The following is a 19,759-nucleotide window of genomic DNA, read 5'->3' on the forward strand; positions in this document are numbered from 1 at the left end:
GCTGTTTGTTATATTGAGCGGATTCTGCGACATTTAAACTTGTGTAATATGAAATTAAAATAAAGAAAAACCAATAAACACAAAACAAACTCTTGATTTGCGCAATTAAAAATGTGCCTTCTGCAAACATGAAGGACCCGAGACTGAGACACTGAGACACTGAGACACGCTATGGGGTACCTTCTGTAATAATTTACAAACTGAGCACTATAGGGCCATTATGATTTTTCTCAGTTCTCGAATATTGTACATTTCTCTATGGTGATGGTTATCCTCCAAGAAGGGGAGGGATGTGGTGTCCAGCCACTTGTATTGCATAGGGTACCAGGATGTTAGAGACAGGTGGTTCATTATGTGATTAAGTGGTGGTGATTACATGAAATGTGACTGGGATTTGATTCATTGAAGTGAACCAGTAAAGACTACAAGGCAGCCCTGTGTCCGGTGTGTTTTAATACTTAAATGTGAATATACAACACTACATACACCATTTAAATCAATAGTATGATTCCCCCTTCCCCCCCAGAACTTTGCCAAAATTCTGAACATATTTGCATGGAACAATGGCCAGCTAAATGGAAACGCCGTCTCTTCAGGGGCTATTGATCCCTATGGGTCTGGGGAACTGAGCACAAGCTATTTGACACCAAGGAGGATGCGTTTCACACAGAGACACTTTGCATACCATAGGAGCTCTCACAATGGCATCGACTGCTATACCTCATCTAGCTTAGAGACAAACAGAATCATCTGGCGAGGCGGCGGAGAGGGGAGGCAGAGGTGTGGACCTATTGTCTCGCCTTGTCATGCAGTATAACACAGTATCACGTTCACTTACATAACACATGTTCCGGGATACAGTGTTGGATACTGTAAAAGGTTTCTATGCAGGAAATCCCTGTAGTCATTTAGAAATGATAAAATGATTGTCGCCCAGAGTAATAGAGAAGTACTCAGTTACTGTAAGTTATTGACTTCCTTGTGGGGTTTCATAATGAATTTATAGAGGAAATTTACCTGGATGTATTTACGTGATGTAATGGGTATTATTTCTTTCTTTCTTCTTCTTAGTGTAAAAATAAGTTTTAATATTATGTACCTTTCCTGTACACAAGATGTATCTATAAAGCACAACCTTGAACCTTTAGTTCAAGGTTTGCAAAAATAGTTTGCAAAAAGAACAGTGATTATGATTATAGAATGATGCTAAAAGGAACACAAAAAGCCCTGAGGGCTTGTTTTAATTGTGGTCCTATAGTATTGTATACGGTCAGTTGTAACAAGGGAGTGACAGGACGATAGCAGCTGAAAGACAGAGAAAGAATCAAATGGCTTGTTGTCCAGTGTGCTTCTAGCCTTCTACCTAGGTCATGATGACCCTGATTACAGTTGAAAATAAAAAAGAGAGAAGCTTTCCATTCATTGTATAAGCCGTATACTTGTATTCACTTTCATTTAATTCTCGCTGAGGCACACATGCAGGAACAATGGAAGCATTAACCAGGTGTGAATACCAGGAAATACTTCTTATTTTCCCGTCATCCTGCAGCCTCTCCCATGACTTTCCAGTCATCCAGCCTCTCTAGAGGCTAAAGCGACTTTGGGTACATAGAAAAGCGCTAAATAAATCTCCATCCATCCATCCATCCATCTTCAACCGCTTATCCGTCTAAATAAATCTGAGCTATCATTATTATTATTATACTAGAGGCAAATATCTGGCAGTGTTTGTTTCAACATGAAATGGCTTAGCGTTTTTCATTAATTAAATTAAATCAAATTAAATAATTGATCCCAGTTCACTTTAAAACAAAGATGCCATCTTGAGTAGTCATATCCTTTGATGAAAATAAAAAAGAGGAAAAAAATGAATCTGGTCACGGGGGAAAAAAACATATTGTATAGATGATATCGATATAGTGATGTGCTCGTATATTTTGGGGGCTAAAACTAGTGTCAGCTTTGTGTAAATATGTAATAATTATCATTAACATTTTAGCCCAACATTTAATGTCCTGGGTAAATGAGTAGTTAATATTTAATTACAGAGCTGTAACAAAGCTGTAACGAAGTGAGGAGCGCCTCTCATAATTGGACCCACATAACGTCACAAGAGGACGCCACATGACGTCATTTGCCATTGACTTGGCCCGAATGTTTTTACGGAACAAAATTCAGGTCATAAAAAGTCCATAGACTTGACCAGTGACCACAGTGACCAGTGACACAAAGCCAGACGTTGGAGAAGCGCCCCGCAACATTGAATCAATCCAAAAGGATGTCATTTAATGTGTTGCAAGAGAAGGAATAATACCTCACAACAAGGGGAAGTCATTTGCACATTTTCCCCACAAAAATACAAAAAAATATTAATTTAAAGAGGAATCAAAAAATAATAAATAAATAAATTCATGATTCTGTAATTCATTGTTTTAAATGATGATGTCTGCATTATCATTAAATAAATCTTAAAAAAAAGAGGAATTAATGTGATTCACTAAATTCTAGAACTCATGCCTTCGTATTTCAATCCAAGAGGACGTTATCCAAAATGTAACAGTACACCTACATTCGGTAATACATTACTGTGAGTGGGGTGGGGCTGCAGGTGGGGGGGGGGGGGGGGGTGTTGAGGGGTGAGGACTGACTGACAGTATACCTGCAGAACACCCCCCCCCCCCCCCTTTTCCCCTCCCCCCACCCACACACACACACACACACACACACACACACACAGACACCCAGCCACTCATCCACCACACTCCAGGCTATATGGAGTACTATGTTTCTGTTTGTTTCTCATGATGACATAAAGCCCATGGGCGTTGGGGAATGTACGTGTCCTCCTTTGGGACGCGCTGATTGGCTCACGGGGTGGCTGGTCAGCAAGCGCGCAGCCTCTAAAAGTATCAGAAGAGCTGTCGGTACCCAGCATCTATTCATGGATCTAACTTATTGAACGCCTGACAGTTATCATGGACAAGCAATGGATAATATGTATCGCTGTTATACTTTTGTCTGTGACACAGGTAAACATATTGGATTTACATTTTTTTTGTTTTATTTGTATTTTCTTTTTTTGTGCTGTATTTTCTTTTCCAATAGTTATTTTACTAAGAAATAACATTGCATCTTTGTTTGCACTAAGTCGTATGGGATATTTTCTCACTTACAAACATTGCTTTCCCTCCCCCCCCAGATTCAGTATGTCTTAGGTGGGTGGGCCGCAGCCGGTGAGTGTGTTTTTGTTTTGGTTTGGATGTATAGCATTAGTCACTGTTAAGTTTTACTGAAAACTATTTCCCACAAATATTATACCAATGTATAATTTGTAGCTACAAATGCTAAAAATCAAAATCAAAAGACTGAATGGTAAATACAATTTAACAAAAGTAGAAGTTACATCTTCTATGGCATGTGTTTTTGCCAAAGGGAATGGAGCACTTATTTGGATGGATTATCTTGGTAGCGCACATTTCATAGCTTGGAGGAGTGGGTGGTACTCTTGAGTGGTCGCTGCCAATATGGCTCTGCCATCACCCGGAGGGGCACCATGCAGTTAAGCAAAGACAAAGGCCTCTAAAAGTAACTGAGAGTGTATACATCTTGAGATGTAACCACAGTTGGATACTGAGACCTTTGTGTGGACCCCCCAGAAGAGACCATGGACAAATACATTCAACATGGAGCTGCAGACTCTTGCAGAACCTTGGTTTCTGATCTGGACCTTGGAATTTCTTCCATTGCCTAAATAATGTCTCAGTTGTGGATTTACAATAAGAGCACAAACCACAACGTATTTAAGCCATTCTCGACAGGAACCCGTTTTGGTGTAGCTGTAGCAGATCTACAAGCTCATAGAAAATCACGAAAATGTGGCGCAAATCTTTGGATATATATTCTTACAGAGCAAACATTTTTAACTCAAATCATTACTTCTGGGGGTTCCCTGGAACAACATATCAGATGGGGGTCGGTGGCCAATTACATTTGGGGGTCCATGACATACACTGACATAGAAACATAGGTATTTCAGAAAACTGTCAGAATTTAGAAGACATTTTTCAAATAAATATAGGTTAAAGCTCAATTTCGAGGACATATCTTTTATGACTTGTGCACTCTGTGGCATACTTAATAATTTACTTATTTCTCTTTCCCAGGCTGTGATATTACTTCAATAACATCTCCCTCAGCATCATCGTTGCAAGTTGTATGGGATACTACCCCTGGTGCAACAACTTATTTATTGGAACTCCGAGTTGTGGGCTCAACAAGCTTCGCTCCAGTTATGGTGGATGGTATAACCAATACCAATAAACTGGTCAGAGGGCTGCGGCCAGGACGTATATATGAAGTAACACTAAAGGCTTTGACGTTTGTGACACAAACGTGTGTAAGCACGGAGACGTCATGGACAGGTACACACACAAAGAAATGTTGCTTTCAAAATTAACATTGAAAATAATATGTAAGAGAAAGATAAGTGGCTGCACAACTGATTAACTAAATCCTTGGTATCATTTTCCTACAGTACCGGCCGCGTCCCAATTCACCCTTTCTGAAGCCATTTCCAGTAGCTCCATAAAGTTTGAATGGTCCAACATGACGGGAGCGGATGAGTACTTTTTGGTTTTGAACCAATTCCGGGTCCAAACAGCGGCCTTCAACCAGAGCTTCACAACCACCAGTGGACAGGTGGATGGTCTGGATCCATCCACAACCTACACATGCGTAGTTTACTCTTCCAACAGTGCTGGCATTGGGGCCAAGAGTGGATCTAAGACAATCACAACATGTAAGTCAGCATGACAAGTCTAGAAATGACACTTCCAAAACGGCGGGGACTTGTAAATGTACAGATTTAACGGCCCATATTCTTCCCCCACAGTGGTACAGCCACCAACAGGTGTGGAACTTACGGCAACGTCAAAAAGCACCGCCACAGTCACGTGGAATGATAGGATCAATGTCCTGTTGTATGAAGTGACCCTCAGTGACAACGACGACGCCAGCATCGCCCCGATCGTCAGAAGAACCGCATCTACAACTATAGACCTCACTGATCTGCAGCCTTGCTCCAATTACGTAGTTGGAGTGTCATCAGTCAACAACTTCCTGGTGGCTGGCGAGCCTAATAACATCTCACACGTAACCCGCAGTGAGTATTTATCACCTGATTATATCAGCATGGTTTCTCCAAACTACATTCAAGCTGGTTGCACTTTAAGATTTTCAGTCAATGCAACATGTTTTATACTGCACCAAGTGCCTTATGTACTGGTGAATCAACCTGTCAATTTGTCAACCACATTGCTGCAGTGCCAAGGACCCTGTTGTATGTTATGCTTTAGCTATTGAAAAATAGCAGATCTACAAGCTCATAGCGTGCCACCGAGTGGCGCTCTACGAGCTTGTAGGTCTGCTATTTTTGAAAAATCATAAAAGTGCGGCACAAATCTTTGAATATATATTCTTAAAGAGCAAACTTTTTTTTATTTCGACGTCAGGCCTAAATGGGTGAAGCTTCAGGAATCAGGAGTAGTTAATACGGGACATGCCATCTCCCTACTCTCTTCATTTTCCTACCATTTTTGAGTGGTGCTATAGCGCCAGTCCTATGCGGAGCTTTGTGTGCATATATGTATGCGTGTATGTGTACGTACGTGTCCGTGCTGCAACACCTAAAAGTGGCCAGTAGAACACACAATTTATTTTTATTAAGCTCTTGTTCATGTTCTTTCTTTCTCTCACACACAGCCATAAACAAAGTCACTTCGATCTCAGTGACCTACGACTGCACGACAAGCATAGTGACGGTGACCTGGGGAGCGGTGCATGGGGCCGACTCCTACAAGGCCTTGGTCATCGACGGCACGGACGCAGAACTCAACTGCACCTCCAACTCCACCAGTTGTGCCATCAGCAGTCTGAAGTGTGGTGAGAAGTACCGGGTCCACGTCACAGCCATCTCCGACGACTGCAGGAGCGTCTCTAACATCACCACCCTCTTCGACACAGGTGTGTGTGTGTGTGTGTGTGTGTGTGTGTGTGTGTGTGTGCACACGCACGTGCATGTGTGTGTGTTTGTTTGTTTGTTCTGGGGGTACACAATCACATGGACCGGGCAACATGGCAGTGTCACTTCCACTTACTTTACATTCATGCTTTGTTCTCAGTGTTGAGATATCTGTACATCTCTATACCTCACAGACATGCACGGGCACGCTGCGTCCGATTTCACCGCGGGTGTCACGCGTCGCTATACTGTAAAGCTCCCGTGAAAAATGGCCCTCGTCAAGCCAGTCCTATGGGAGCTGGCTCGGGTTCCTTCGGTGGTGTCCTGTGTTGTTTTCCCATCCTTAGCAGAGGAACACACCCTGTCATTAGCAACCAGGAGCTGATCTAGAGTTCTTTACAGGTCATTGAAGTGACGGTGTCGTGAAAGGTCAGCCGTAGCTTTCAGCCTGGAAAGTGAAAAGGACACAGTCTCTCAGTCTGTGTGTGCTTACGACAGACGTTTATGTTTTAAGTAGACAAAGAGACCAACCACAAAAGGAGACAGTTTCTTTGTAGGCTGTATTAGATCACTCACGACGGACCAATGGGTTTCAGTGGTGAAAACAGTCTGGGTTGGTTTGGTCCTCATACTGGGATTTGTATTGACTGGATACTTTACAGCCTGAGAGACATGTAGCCTTTTTTTGTCATCAGTGGATTTTGTACATAATCTTTGGTTCATATGTATTGTATCATGTTCTTTTCATTTTATGCTATTACCTTCGAGGGGTTCATACATAAAATAAAATAAAATAGCCCTACGCAGTGATATTAGTCTGGCCATGCAACCAAACACAATATATCATTGCCATAGACTGACACCACGGCGCGTATTCAGGGTGTAAAGCTGTGACTCCGCCCACCCCCGGGGGAAGTTGTGAATTGCTCTCGTTCACTGCAATGCAATTTGCGGCATTTCCAAAATAATATTGCGCAGAGTAGCGATTATCAAACGTATTTGCAATGCCATACGTTGAAAGATCTGTTGCCCGTGGACAAGGCACGCTACCTCCGCAAGTTAGATATTATCGGCATAGATGTTTGTCCGTATGTGATTAAGGATTGGACCAAGTTGCATTGGCAGCCATAGAAAATTCTTACCCCGGGCTAAAACCGGATGTGACATTTGTGGGCGTTCCTGTCTAGCGTGGTGTCAGTCTATAAATAGATTAACATTTAATCTCGACAGGGTGTATAATGTATTATTGAATCCATACAAACGCATGCTGTGCAGATACTGTAGATACAGTAGATAATTTTGTTAATATAGTATAAAGTATAAGTATCTGTGTGTGCCTTGTGGTGCAGGATGCATAATTTGATTGTCCAGGCTGTGAGTTATCGTTCTCCAGTGCAACTTCCATGCATCCCTGTGAATTTTACTAAAAGAAAAACGTCCTTGGTGAACAGCCAACATAACACACAACATCCAACCGTGTAGTGTATAATTTGTCTCTTCCCTGTTGTTCATAGTTCCCTGTGCACCTGATGGCCTCACGGCAGAACGAGAATGTTCCAGTAATGTGGTGGTCTTCGGCTGGCAGGCCACCAACAACACCATCTACTACGTGGCCAGATCTGTGAGCAGCAGTAATGTGGTAGTCGAATGCAGGACCACCGAAACGGCATGCTTCTTCACCGACACCTACTGTGGTCTGTCCTACAATTACACTGTGTACTCCAAAAGTTCAGAGTGTGACAGTGAAGTCAGTCCCCCTAAAATAGTATATGCCTGTGAGTATGAATTTAAAGGTTTGGTGATCAAATACAAAGCTCACTTGTTGTGAGCTCTGCTCTCAAACTTGATTGAATATTCAGATGAAAGCTGAATACACATAACATTTGTGTTGTTCCTCCCCTTCTCTCTCTCTCATCTCCAGCTCCATGTAGACCAGCAAATGTGATATCATCAACAGACTGCGAGTCTAGCAACCTGACCACAAGCTGGGATGTCGCAGCCGGTGCTGAAAGCTACCTGGTGGAGGTTTATGGGAACAACGGAGACGCAAATACCTGTAACACCACCGGCAACACCTGCATTACGGAAGGCGTCCCATGTGGCGAACACCTCAGCGTGTGGGTCACTGCCACTGCCGGTGAATGTTCCAACAGGGTGCTGGGAGAAGCGGCTGTGACTGGTAGGCACTGGGAAATAATGACTTCTACTTTGCAAACTTGTTTTCTGCTATATTACGATGATGATAAATACGTCCCTTCTCCCCCTTCCAGCACCCTGTAGCCCTGTGAACGTGTCCGTAGCAGTGGGCTCACTGGGCTGCGACCAAAACTCTGCAATGTTTAACTGGACAACAAGCAACGGAGCAGTGTTCTACATCGCCCTGGCTCAGCATGTCAACGGCATGGTGCGCAGCTGCAATTCATTATCAACAAATTGTATCGTCGAGGGCCTTGACTGTGGGCAAAGTTACAATGGCACTGTCGTCGCGACTAACATGAAGTGCAACAGCACCATCACTACGCTGGTGCCGTTTACAACAGGTAGGAGAAGGAAGATAAGATTATAAACTGTCTTGCTATCATACTATGTCAAAACATCATCTAAAAACATGTACGAGTTCTTTACATTCTTTCTCCATCCAGCTTTATCCATCCGACATGCATACCCATTCATACTCAATCCATTTCAAAGTTTCACATTATTGCACCAAAGAAGAGCATATGCAAAGTCAACTTCATTGAACAACCTTCATAGTCACAAACTAAAATGTTGGCATAGGAGTGTTGGATTGATTGTGACATGAGACAATGTCATTAAATGGCTATGTCTGTTTTTACTCATTGGAATATCTGAGACGTGACCTTGACAAGATTTGCTACAATGCGATAGCAAAACAATTGGCATATATTGCCATTATACATTTATTCACTAGTAAGAGACCACACCTAATTAAGTTTGACAGTTTATTAAAACAAAATGAGATGAATAAACGGGACGAGGAACCCAAGGTTAGGGCAAGACTCGGGGTGGGGGGGGTGTAGTCTCAGGAGCTCATAGCCGATCTACAAGAGCAGGACTCACGACACATGTTTGGTCAGTTGTGAAGCAGAACAAACAAGCCGGCCAAGAGATCACAGGTGTATTTACACTGTGGTGATTGCAGCAAGGATTGGCTGTGGTGAGTGGAGGCAGGTGTAGTGGATACGGGTGATTGTGAATGGGGAGTGGCTAATGAGTGGTAGATAGTAGCCTCGGTCCCAGGCTTACTCATCTGCCAAGAGAAAAGGGGTAGATAGTGAGGCGATGAGAACGGGCTGTGGCCAGGATAAGCAGATGGTGCGGTCTCTACTCCTGGACCTACGTTGACCACAACTACATTTAAAGTAGTTCAACGTCACATAACTATGCCTATTCTTCCTGCCTCTTTTCCAGGACCCTGCGCTCCAAGCAATGTTCAAGCGGTCGCAAACTGCACGTCCAATCACGTAGATATAAGCTGGGAGCACCTACAGCCCACAGGCAACTACACTGCAGTCATACAGGACCACAACAGCCCTCAGCTCAACTGCACCTCCGACACACTCAACACGTGTGAAATCCTCTCAGTGCCCTGCGGGAAGACGTATAACGTCACGGTCACCTACCGTGATGGAGTGTGCTCCCCCGCCTCAGCACCCATCAACCTGAACTCAGGTACTGGAGCCGGCTTGCATCGTAAACAAAATACAGTTTGGTCACGATTTTGAATAGTTTCAATATCATTCAGAGACATTTCACATAATGTTTTTCAAAAGGATATCACTATTTATACCATGCTAAGGAACGTGTGAATGAATACATGCATGCATCTCACAATGGAAAATGTACGTAAAAGACAAACGAGACTGTAATTGTGATTGATTGCAGACTGTATGTTGAAATTCACAAGTATAATTAATTTGCAGCTATGAGTACTGCACTTGAGGGAGGATGTAGTTGACCCTAAATGCTGAAAGCACTTCAAATAACATAACCGGCAATTTCGTCTTCTTTGTGTCCCAGTTCCGTGTGCCCCGGTGAGTGTCAGTGCCAGTCTGGCGTGTCCCAACTCAGCCAATGTGACCTGGGTAGGAAGCCCCAGTGCCACATCTTACAATGTGACAGCAGTGGGTACGGACGGACATATCCATTACTGCATCACCAACGTTACCAGCTGTCACGTACCCAACGTGCACTGTGGCCAGAACTATACCATCACAGTGACGCCATATGCCGACGCGTGTGCTGGGAATCCCAGCCTTCCTCATCACTTCACTGCAGGTACACAGGGATACACACAAGACTTTACAATATGCACCCCATCCATTTATCTGAACAGTCTCAACAACAAATTTGATTAGTCTAAGTATAAGGTTTGCTCAACAATGATACCTAATACCATTTATTTGATCAGTTCTATGAAACGTTAAATAGAATAATCCTACTCTCCTCTTCTTCCCTCCATCTCTCCAGGTCCCTGCGCCCCCAGTAATGTTCATGTTTCTACAGAATGTGGGGGTAGCACAGTGTCCTGGTCCCCTGTACCAGGAGCAGAATCATACATAGCAACAGCAACAGCACACAATGGACACGAACACACCTGTAACTCAAGCGTTGCAACCACCTGCTCTTTCACTGATCTGCACTGTGGTGAAAACTACTCTGTCAGTGTTGTAGCTGTTGACAGAGGTTGTCACAGTGAACCGAGTCCAGCTGTGGTACGGAAAACAGGTGAGAAGATGTACACAAGAGACACTTTATTTTTGCTTTTGAAACAAAGTCACCTGAATGGCTTAAAATCTAGATATGGATGCACAAAGGCAATGTGTTCTCACTCAAACAAACACATTGCTTTGTTTTAGAATACCTTGCTCTGTTTCCCCTTAATCATTTGGAGATTCTTGTCATGTTTTTCTTCATGATATTTGTGAAAGAGCCCCCCCCCCCTTTCATGTTACTTCATCATATTATTCCTGTGTAATGTTTAACTCTGTATTCCATCGTCTCTTTGCAGTTCCATGTGTTCCCACCAGCGTCTCGGTAGCTCCTGACTGTATCAGCAACACTGCTGTTGTGTCCTGGTCTGCCAGCAAGGGGACAGTACAGTACTCTGTGTCTGCCTGGAGTAGTCAAGGCAATGTCACCTGCCAGTCCTCTGGTCTCAACTGTACTGTTAACATCACCTGTGGCTCCAACTACACTGTAGACGTGAAGGCTATTAATGGAAACTGTTCTAGTGACCCGACTCAGCCCCTGCCATTCAGCTCAGGTAAGACAACATGGATAACGCAATACACACCAAAGACAAAACAAACTGTAATGCTGCTTTTGACCGCTAGAGTATAATCGTGCTGTCTGTTTAAATGGACAAATAGGTTAAAAGTTAGGTAGAGGGAGTCTTCTCCCCACTTCTAGGTAGGGATAATTGACTTAATTGCTGAATTAATTAATCTAATCATGGAAAATGTGTGTAAAATACAAATTACGTTTCTAAAATGATGTGATTTTTGATCCTTTAGGATGGCATGTTGTTCCCTGCATATAATGTAAAAAAGAAAAGAAATCAGCAACATTGTGTTTGACTTTTCTCTCTTCCCAGTCCCGTGTGCCCCGGTGAATGTTAGTTCCAGTCTGGCGTGTCCCAACTCAGCCAATGTGACCTGGCAAAGAAGTCCCAGTGCTACATCTTACAATGTGACGGCAGTGGGTCAGGATGGACACATACATGGCTGCTCCACCAACAGTACCATCTGTCAGATACCCAACATGCACTGTGGCCAGAGCTATGCCGTCACAGTGACACCATATGCCGGCTCATGTCCTGGGTTTCCCAGCGCTCCTCATAACGTCACTGCAGGTACACAGAGAGAACAAGCTATGTACTAATCTGAACAGTCTCCAACAGACTCATTTGATTAGACTAAATAAGATTTGCTCAACATACTTTGATCAGTTCAATGAAAACATGACATAGAATAATTTTTCTTCCTCTCCACTTCTTCCCTCCATCTCTCCAGGTCCCTGCCCCCCCGGTAATGTTCATGTTTCTACAGAATGTGGAGGTAGCACCGTGTCCTGGTCCCCTGTCCCAGGAGCAGATATGTACATAGCAACAGCAGCAGCACACAATGGACACGAACACACCTGTAACTCAAGCGTTGCGACCTCCTGCTCTTTCACTGATCTGCACTGTGGTGAAAACTACACTGTCAGTGTTGTAGCTGTTGACAGAGGTTGTCACAGTGAACCAAGTTCAGCTGTTGAACTGAAAACAGGTGAGAAGAAGCTCATAATTCTATCCTGTTTTTGACCTGATACATAATTATTTCGCTGAGAGAGTAAACTCAATTAGATTGTATGCCGTATCTTAAAATCTAGGTATGGATTATGTGAATTGACTGAAGGAAGGAACATGTTAGGGGGCACGGTGGCACAGTCGGTAGTGCTGTTGCCTCACAGCTAGAAGGTCCTGGGTGGTTCTCTCCTCCGCGTCCTCAGTGCCCATACCCAAGGCGGGGTTGGCGAAAGGGCCTTTCCGTGTGGAGTTTGCATGTTCTCCCCGTGTCCCCTAGGTACCCTCACAAAAACAGTGCAGTAATCCTGGTCTCTAAACTACCTCCCCCTGGCCAGCCGGGGCGCCTGATGGATGGGAAAGGAACTGGTCGGAAATAACGTGTTCCTTCCACACGTTACGTCCGGCCTTCCCCCCTGTCAGGTGAAAAGAAGCAGCTTGGACTCCTCATGCATAGAGAGAAGCATGAGGTTAGTCCGCTGCCCCCCAGGTTGGCAGAGGAAGTGTAGCGCCCAGGATTACATTAGATAATTGACACTGGGTGAAAAAATGGGTTGCAAAATCGTGGGATAAAACATTTAAAAGAAAGAAAAGGGAAGGAACATGTTTGCCACCCCATATGTATTGTATCCCCCCCCCCACCCTACACATAACGACATAAGTGACAGCTTGCCCCACTTCCTCTACTGATGATTAAGAGATTTAAATCATGTTACACTTGAATTCGTAAAATGATGTCCAACATCCATTTTGGTAAGTTTAGTTGAACGTATTATTTCTGTCAAATGTTTAACTCTGTATCCGTCCTTTGCAGTTCCATGTGTTCCCACCAACATCTTGGTAGCTCCTGACTGTATCAGCAACACTGCTGTTGTGTCCTGGTCTGCCAGCAATGGGGCAGTACAGTACTCTGTGTCTGCCTGGAGTAGTCATGGCAATGTCACCTGCATGTCCTCTGGTCTCGACTGTACTCTTAACATCACCTGTGGCTCCAGCTACACTGTAGCAGTGAAGGCTATTAATGGAAACTGCTCCAGTGACCAGAGTCAGTCCCTGACATTCAGCTCGGGTATGAATATTTTGTATATCCACAAACAACAATGACATTGCAATGCTGCTTTTGACATCTTGGGTTTAATCATGCTCTCTTCGGGAAGATTTGAGTCGAATGCATGTGGGTATGGACCAGATTAATGACTTGTTTTATTTACTGAATGAATGAATCCTATCCCATGAACGAACATTCAAGTAATAAATAAATGCATTTGTGCATTTGCGTGATTGTGTTGATCAGAGATTGTCACTGTATTTCTTAAATCATGTAAAAAAAAAACATTTCCTCCACATACAGTTTATTTTTATTTATATATGTGTCTCTTCTCAGTTCCGTGTGCCCCAGTGAATGTTAGCGCCAGTCTGGCGTGTCCCAACTCAGCCAATGTGACCTGGGCAGGAAGCTCCAGTGCCATATCTTACAACGTGACGGCAGTGGGTCAGGATGGACACATACATGACTGCTCCACCAACAGTACCGGCTGTCAGATACCCAACATGCACTGTGGCCAGAACTATACCATCACAGTGACACCATATACTGACTCATGTGCTGGGAATCCCAGCACTCATCATGACTTCATTGCAGGTATTCAGAGAGAACAAGATTTAAAATCTAAAAACTATGGATCTGAACAGTCTTCAACAGACTTTTGGAACATTGTATTTAATCCGTTTTTTCTCTCCACTTCTTCCCTCCATCTCTCCAGGTCCCTGCCCCCCCAGTAATGTTCATGTTTCTACAGAATGTGGGGTTAGCACAGTGTCCTGGTCCAATGTTTCAGGAGCAGATATGTACATAGCAACAGCAGCAGCACATGATGGACACGAACACACCTGTAACTCAAACGTTGCAACCTCCTGCTCTTTCACTGATCTACACTGTGGTGAAAACTACTCTGTCAGTGTTGTAGCTGTTGACAGAGGTTGTCACACAGAACCAAGTTCAGCTGTGGAACTAAAAACAGGTTAGAAGATGTTCACCACAAAACACTGCAGTGCTGCTTTTTACCTGTTGGGTCGTTTTAATTAGGTGTCGATTACATTTTATTAAATGGCTTCAAATCTAGATATAGATGAATGCATGAAATTAAATGATTAAGTGGAGGAAGGCAAAAATAAATTAACTACCAAACAATGTAAATTCATTTAAAATTATGTTTCCACTCAGAAAACACATTGCCATGTTTCCCCTTAATAATTTGCAGGTTCAAATCTTAATTTACAATTGTCTTAATGGTAGTCTGGAGCCCTGCTACATTCATTTTTATTTTCTTGTTACTTCATTATTAATGTTGCTGTACAATGTTTAACTCTGTATCCGTCTTCTCTTTGCAGTGCCATGTGTTCCTACCAATGTCTCAGTAGCACCTGACTGTATCAGGAACACTGCTGTTGTGTCCTGGTCTGCCAGCAAGGGGGCAGTACAGTACTCTGTTTCTGCCTGGAGTAGTCAAGGCCATGCCTCGAATACCACCTGCATGTCCTCTGATCTCAACTGTACTCTTACAAACATCACCTGTGGCTCCAACTACACTGTAGATGTAAAGGCTATTGATGGAAACTGCTCCAGTGACCCGAGTCAGACCCTGACATTCAGCTCAGGTAAGACATGGAGAACATATACTGTATGTATGCACAACAAAGGCCAAAGGCAACGTAATGCTGCTTTTGGATCGTCTTCACTTAAGAAAGATTTAAGTTGAATCAATGGAAGTGAATGAATGAATGAATAATTATGTTACATTTCAGCAATGATAAATTCAGATCCTTCCTTCTTAGGATATCATCTTAAAGTGTACATTTTATCCTCAATAACAACACTTCCCCCACCTATCTCTCTCCCCAGCCCCGTGTGCCCCAGTGAATGTTAGTGCCAGTCTGGTTTGTTCCAACTCAGCCAATGTGACCTGGCAAAGAAGTCCCAGTGCCACATCTTACAATGTGACAGCAGTGGGTCAGGATGGACACATACATGGCTGCTCCACCAACAGTACCAGCTGTCAGATACCCAACATGCACTGTGGCCAGAACTATACCATCACAGTGACACCATATGCTGACTCATGTGCTGGGAATCCCAGCATTCCTCTTCACTTCATTGCAGGTATTCAGAGAGAACAAGATTTAAAATCTAAAAGCTATGCAACTGAACAGTCTTCAACAGACTTTTGGAACATTGTATTTAATCCGTTTTTTCTCTCCACTTCTTCCCTCCATCTCTCCAGGTCCCTGCCCCCCCAGTAATGTTCATGTTTCTACAGAATGTGGCGTTAGCACAGTGTCCTGGTCCAATGTTTCAGGAGCAGATATGTACATAGCAACAGCAGCAGCACATGATGGACACGAACACACCTGTAACTCAAACGTTGCAACCTCCTGCTCTTTCACTGATCTACACTGTGGTGAAAACTACTCTGTCAGTGTTGTAGCTGTTGACAGAGGTTGTCACACAGAACCAAGTTCAGCTGTGGAACTAAAAACAGGTTAGAAGATGTTCACCACAAAACACTGCAGTGCTGCTTTTTACCTGTTGGGTCGTTTTAATTAGGTGTCGATTAGATTTTATTAAATGGCTTCAAATCTAGATATAGATGAATGCATGCAATTAAATGATTAAGTGGAGGAAGGAAAAAATAAATTAACTACCACACAATGAAAATTCATTTAAAATTATGTTTCCACTCAGAAAACAATCTTTTATTTTATAACACATTGCCATGTTTCCCTTTAATAATTTGCAGGTTCAAATCTTAATTTACAATTGTCTTAATGGTAGTCTGGAGCCCTGCTACATTCATTTTTATTTTCTTGTTACTTCATTATTACTGTTGCTGTACAATGTTTAACTCTGTATCCGTCCTCTCTTTGCAGTGCCATGTGTTCCTACCAATGTCTCAGTAGCACCTGACTGTATCAGGAACACTGCTGTTGTGTCCTGGTCTGCCAGCAAGGGGGCAGTACAGTACTCTGTTTCTGCCTGGAGTAGTCAAGGCCATGCCTCGAATACCACCTGCATGTCCTCTGATCTCAACTGTACTCTTACAAACATCACCTGTGGCTCCAACTACACTGTAGATGTAAAGGCTATTGATGGAAACTGCTCCAGTGACCCGAGTCAGACCCTGACATTCAGCTCAGGTAAGACATGGAGAACATATACTGTATGTATGCACAACAAAGGCCAAAGGCAACGTAATGCTGCTTTTGGATCGTCTTCACTTAAGAAAGATTTAAGTCGAATCAATGGAAGTGAATGAATGAATGAATAATTATGTTACATTTCAGCAATGATAAATTCAGATCCTTCCTTCTTAGGATATCATCTTAAAGTGTACATTTTATCCTCAATAACAACACTTCCCCCACCTATCTCTCTCCCCAGCCCCGTGTGCCCCAGTGAGTGTTAGTGCCAGTCTGGTTTGTTCCAACTCAGCCAATGTGACCTGGCAAAGAAGTCCCAGTGCCACATCTTACAATGTGACAGCAGTGGGTCAGGATGGACACATACATGGCTGCTCCACCAACAGTACCAGCTGTCAGATACCCAACATGCACTGTGGCCAGAACTATACCATCACAGTGACACCATATGCTGACTCATGTGCTGGGAATCCCAGCATTCCTCTTCACTTCAGTGCAGGTACACAGGGAGAACAAAATATGTACTAACTAGAAAGGTGCAATTTTGGGAAATTGAAAGTGTGGTTGCATTGACACAAGTTACGAGGAATCCACTGGGAACTGAATTCTGTCTTACCATTATATATTTAATACATAATATAATATTATATATTGCGATATCATGTGAAGCATGACAACAGTGACAACAGTCAGTGTGTGAAACATGAAAAAGAATCTCGGACCGAGAACAATAGTGTGTTGCCTATAGCAACCACACTAATGCGACTAAAGACTATGTACTAATATGAACAGTCTCCAACAGACTAATTTGATAGACTAATTAAGATGCTCAGCATACGTTTTGTACTTTTGTTTGATCAATTGAAGCACAAATTAAAGAGAATAATCATTCTTTCTCTGCACTTCTTCCCTCCATCTCTCCAGGTCCCTGCGCCCCCAGTAATGTTTCTGTTTCTGCATCATGTGGGGCTAGCACAGTGTCCTGGTCCCCTGTTTCAGGGGCCAACATGCACATAGCAACAGCAACGGACACGAATGATGGACACGAACACACCTGTAACTCAAGCACTGCAAACACCTGCTCTTTCACTGATTTACACTGTGGTGGAAACTACTCTGTCAGTGTTGTAGCTGTTGACAGAGATTGTCACAGTGAACCAAGTTCAGCTGTGGAACTGAAATCAGGTGAGAAGATGTTCACGAAAAACACTAATGCTGCTTTTGACCTGTTAGGTTTATTCATGTTCTCTTCCGAAAGATTTATTTGGAATGAATGGATTCGAACCTAGGTTGGACTTAGTGACTTGATTGCTAAATGAATAAACAAATACTATAGTAGAACATTTGACTTGAAAACGTTTCTGAAAGTGTGTGATTTCCTTTCGAAATTCATTTAATTCCTTGAACATCATTATGATATAACAACATGTCAACATTGTGTTTTGCCTTTGTCTCTTCTCAGTTCCGTGTGCCCCAGTGAATGTTAATGCCAGTCTGGCGTGTCCCAACTCAGCCAATGTGACCTGGGTAGGAAGCTCCAGTGCCACATCTTACAATGTGACAGCAGTGGGTCAGGATGGACACATACATGGCTGCTCCACCAACAGTACCGGCTGTCAGATACCCAACATGCACTGTGGCCAGAACTATACCATCACAGTGACACCATATGCTGACTCATGTGCTGGGAATCCCAGCATTCCTCTTCACTTCATTGCAGGTATTCAGAGAGAACAAGATTTAAAATCTAAAAGCTATGCAACTGAACAGTCTTCAACAGACTTTTGGAACATTGTATTTAATCAGTTTTTTCTCTCCACTTCTTCCCTCCATCTCTCCAGGTCCCTGCCCCCCCAGTAATGTTCATGTTTCTACAGAATGTGGGGTTAGCACAGTGTCCTGGTCCAATGTTTCAGGAGCAGATATGTACATAGCAACAGCAGCAGCACATGATGGACACGAACACACCTGTAACTCAAACGTTGCAACCTCCTGCTCTTTCACTGATCTACACTGTGGTGAAAACTACACTGTCAGTGTTGTAGCTGTTGACAGAGGTTGTCACACAGAACCAAGTTCAGCTGTGGAACTAAAAACAGGTTAGAAGATGTTCACCACAAAACACTGCAGTGCTGCTTTTTACCTGTTGGGTCGTTTTAATTAGGTGTCGATTAAATTGTATTAAATGGCTTCAAATCTAGATATAGATGAATGCATGAAATTAAATGATTAAGTGGAGGAAGGCAAAAATAAATTAACTACCACACAATGTAAATTAATTTAAAATTATGTTTCCACTCAGAAAACAATCTTTTATTTTATAACACATTGCCATGTTTCCCCTTAATAATTTGCAGGTTCAAATCTTAATTTACAATTGTCTTAATGGTAGTCTGGAGCCCTGCTACATTCATTTTTATTTTCTTGTTACTTCATTATTAATGTTGCTGTACAATGTTTAACTCTGTATCCGTCTTCTCTTTGCAGTGCCATGTGTTCCTACCAATGTCTCAGTAGCACCTGACTGTATCAGGAACACTGCTGTTGTGTCCTGGTCTGCCAGCAAGGGGGCAGTACAGTACTCTGTTTCTGCCTGGAGTAGTCAAGGCCATGCCTCGAATACCACCTGCATGTCCTCTGATCTCAACTGTACTCTTACAAACATCACCTGTGGCTCCAACTACACTGTAGATGTAAAGGCTATTGATGGAAACTGCTCCAGTGACCCGAGTCAGACCCTGACATTCAGCTCAGGTAAGACATGGAGAACATATACTGTATGTATGCACAACAAAGGCCAAAGGCAACGTAATGCTGCTTTTGGATCGTCTTCACTTAAGAAAGATTTAAGTCGAATCAATGGAAGTGAATGAATGAATGAATAATTATGTTACATTTCAGCAATGATAAATTCAGATCCTTCCTTCTTAGGATATCATCTTAAAGTGTACATTTTATCCTCAATAACAACACTTCCCCCACCTATCTCTCTCCCCAGCCCCGTGTGCCCCAGTGAGTGTTAGTGCCAGTCTGGTTTGTTCCAACTCAGCCAATGTGACCTGGCAAAGAAGTCCCAGTGCCACATCTTACAATGTGACAGCAGTGGGTCAGGATGGACACATACATGGCTGCTCCACCAACAGTACCAGCTGTCAGATACCCAACATGCACTGTGGCCAGAACTATACCATCACAGTGACACCATATGCTGACTCATGTGCTGGGAATCCCAG

The 19,759-nt window shown here is 43.1% G+C and overlaps 1 protein-coding gene and 1 long non-coding RNA gene across 2 annotated transcripts; both read left to right on the forward strand.

Annotated features, from left to right (window-relative positions):
* Positions 1–4,605: 4,605 nt before the first annotated feature.
* Positions 4,606–12,147, forward strand: LOC308326214 (fibronectin type III domain-containing protein 7-like; the record flags this gene model as incomplete). Its single annotated transcript, XM_080779022.1, has 12 exons — positions 4,606–4,798; positions 4,892–5,161; positions 5,761–6,021; positions 7,534–7,794; positions 7,941–8,198; positions 8,290–8,559; positions 9,452–9,712; positions 10,061–10,125; positions 10,243–10,318; positions 11,052–11,306; positions 11,637–11,692; positions 12,055–12,147. 12 exons carry the CDS (start codon positions 4,606–4,608, stop codon positions 12,145–12,147), a joined length of 2,319 nt encoding a protein of 772 aa, XP_080635148.1.
* A 1,640-nt stretch (positions 12,148–13,787) lies between these two features.
* LOC308325134 lies at positions 13,788–14,981 on the forward strand. Its single transcript, XR_013965005.1, has 3 exons — positions 13,788–13,971; positions 14,093–14,350; positions 14,721–14,981. It is a non-coding gene; the product is annotated as an uncharacterized lncRNA (long non-coding RNA).
* The last annotated feature ends 4,778 nt before the right edge of the window (positions 14,982–19,759 follow it).

This window comes from Protomyctophum bolini, assembly GCF_963924005.1.
Source record: "Protomyctophum bolini genome assembly, chromosome: 12".
Classification (NCBI taxonomy): domain Eukaryota; kingdom Metazoa; phylum Chordata; class Actinopteri; order Myctophiformes; family Myctophidae; genus Protomyctophum; species Protomyctophum bolini.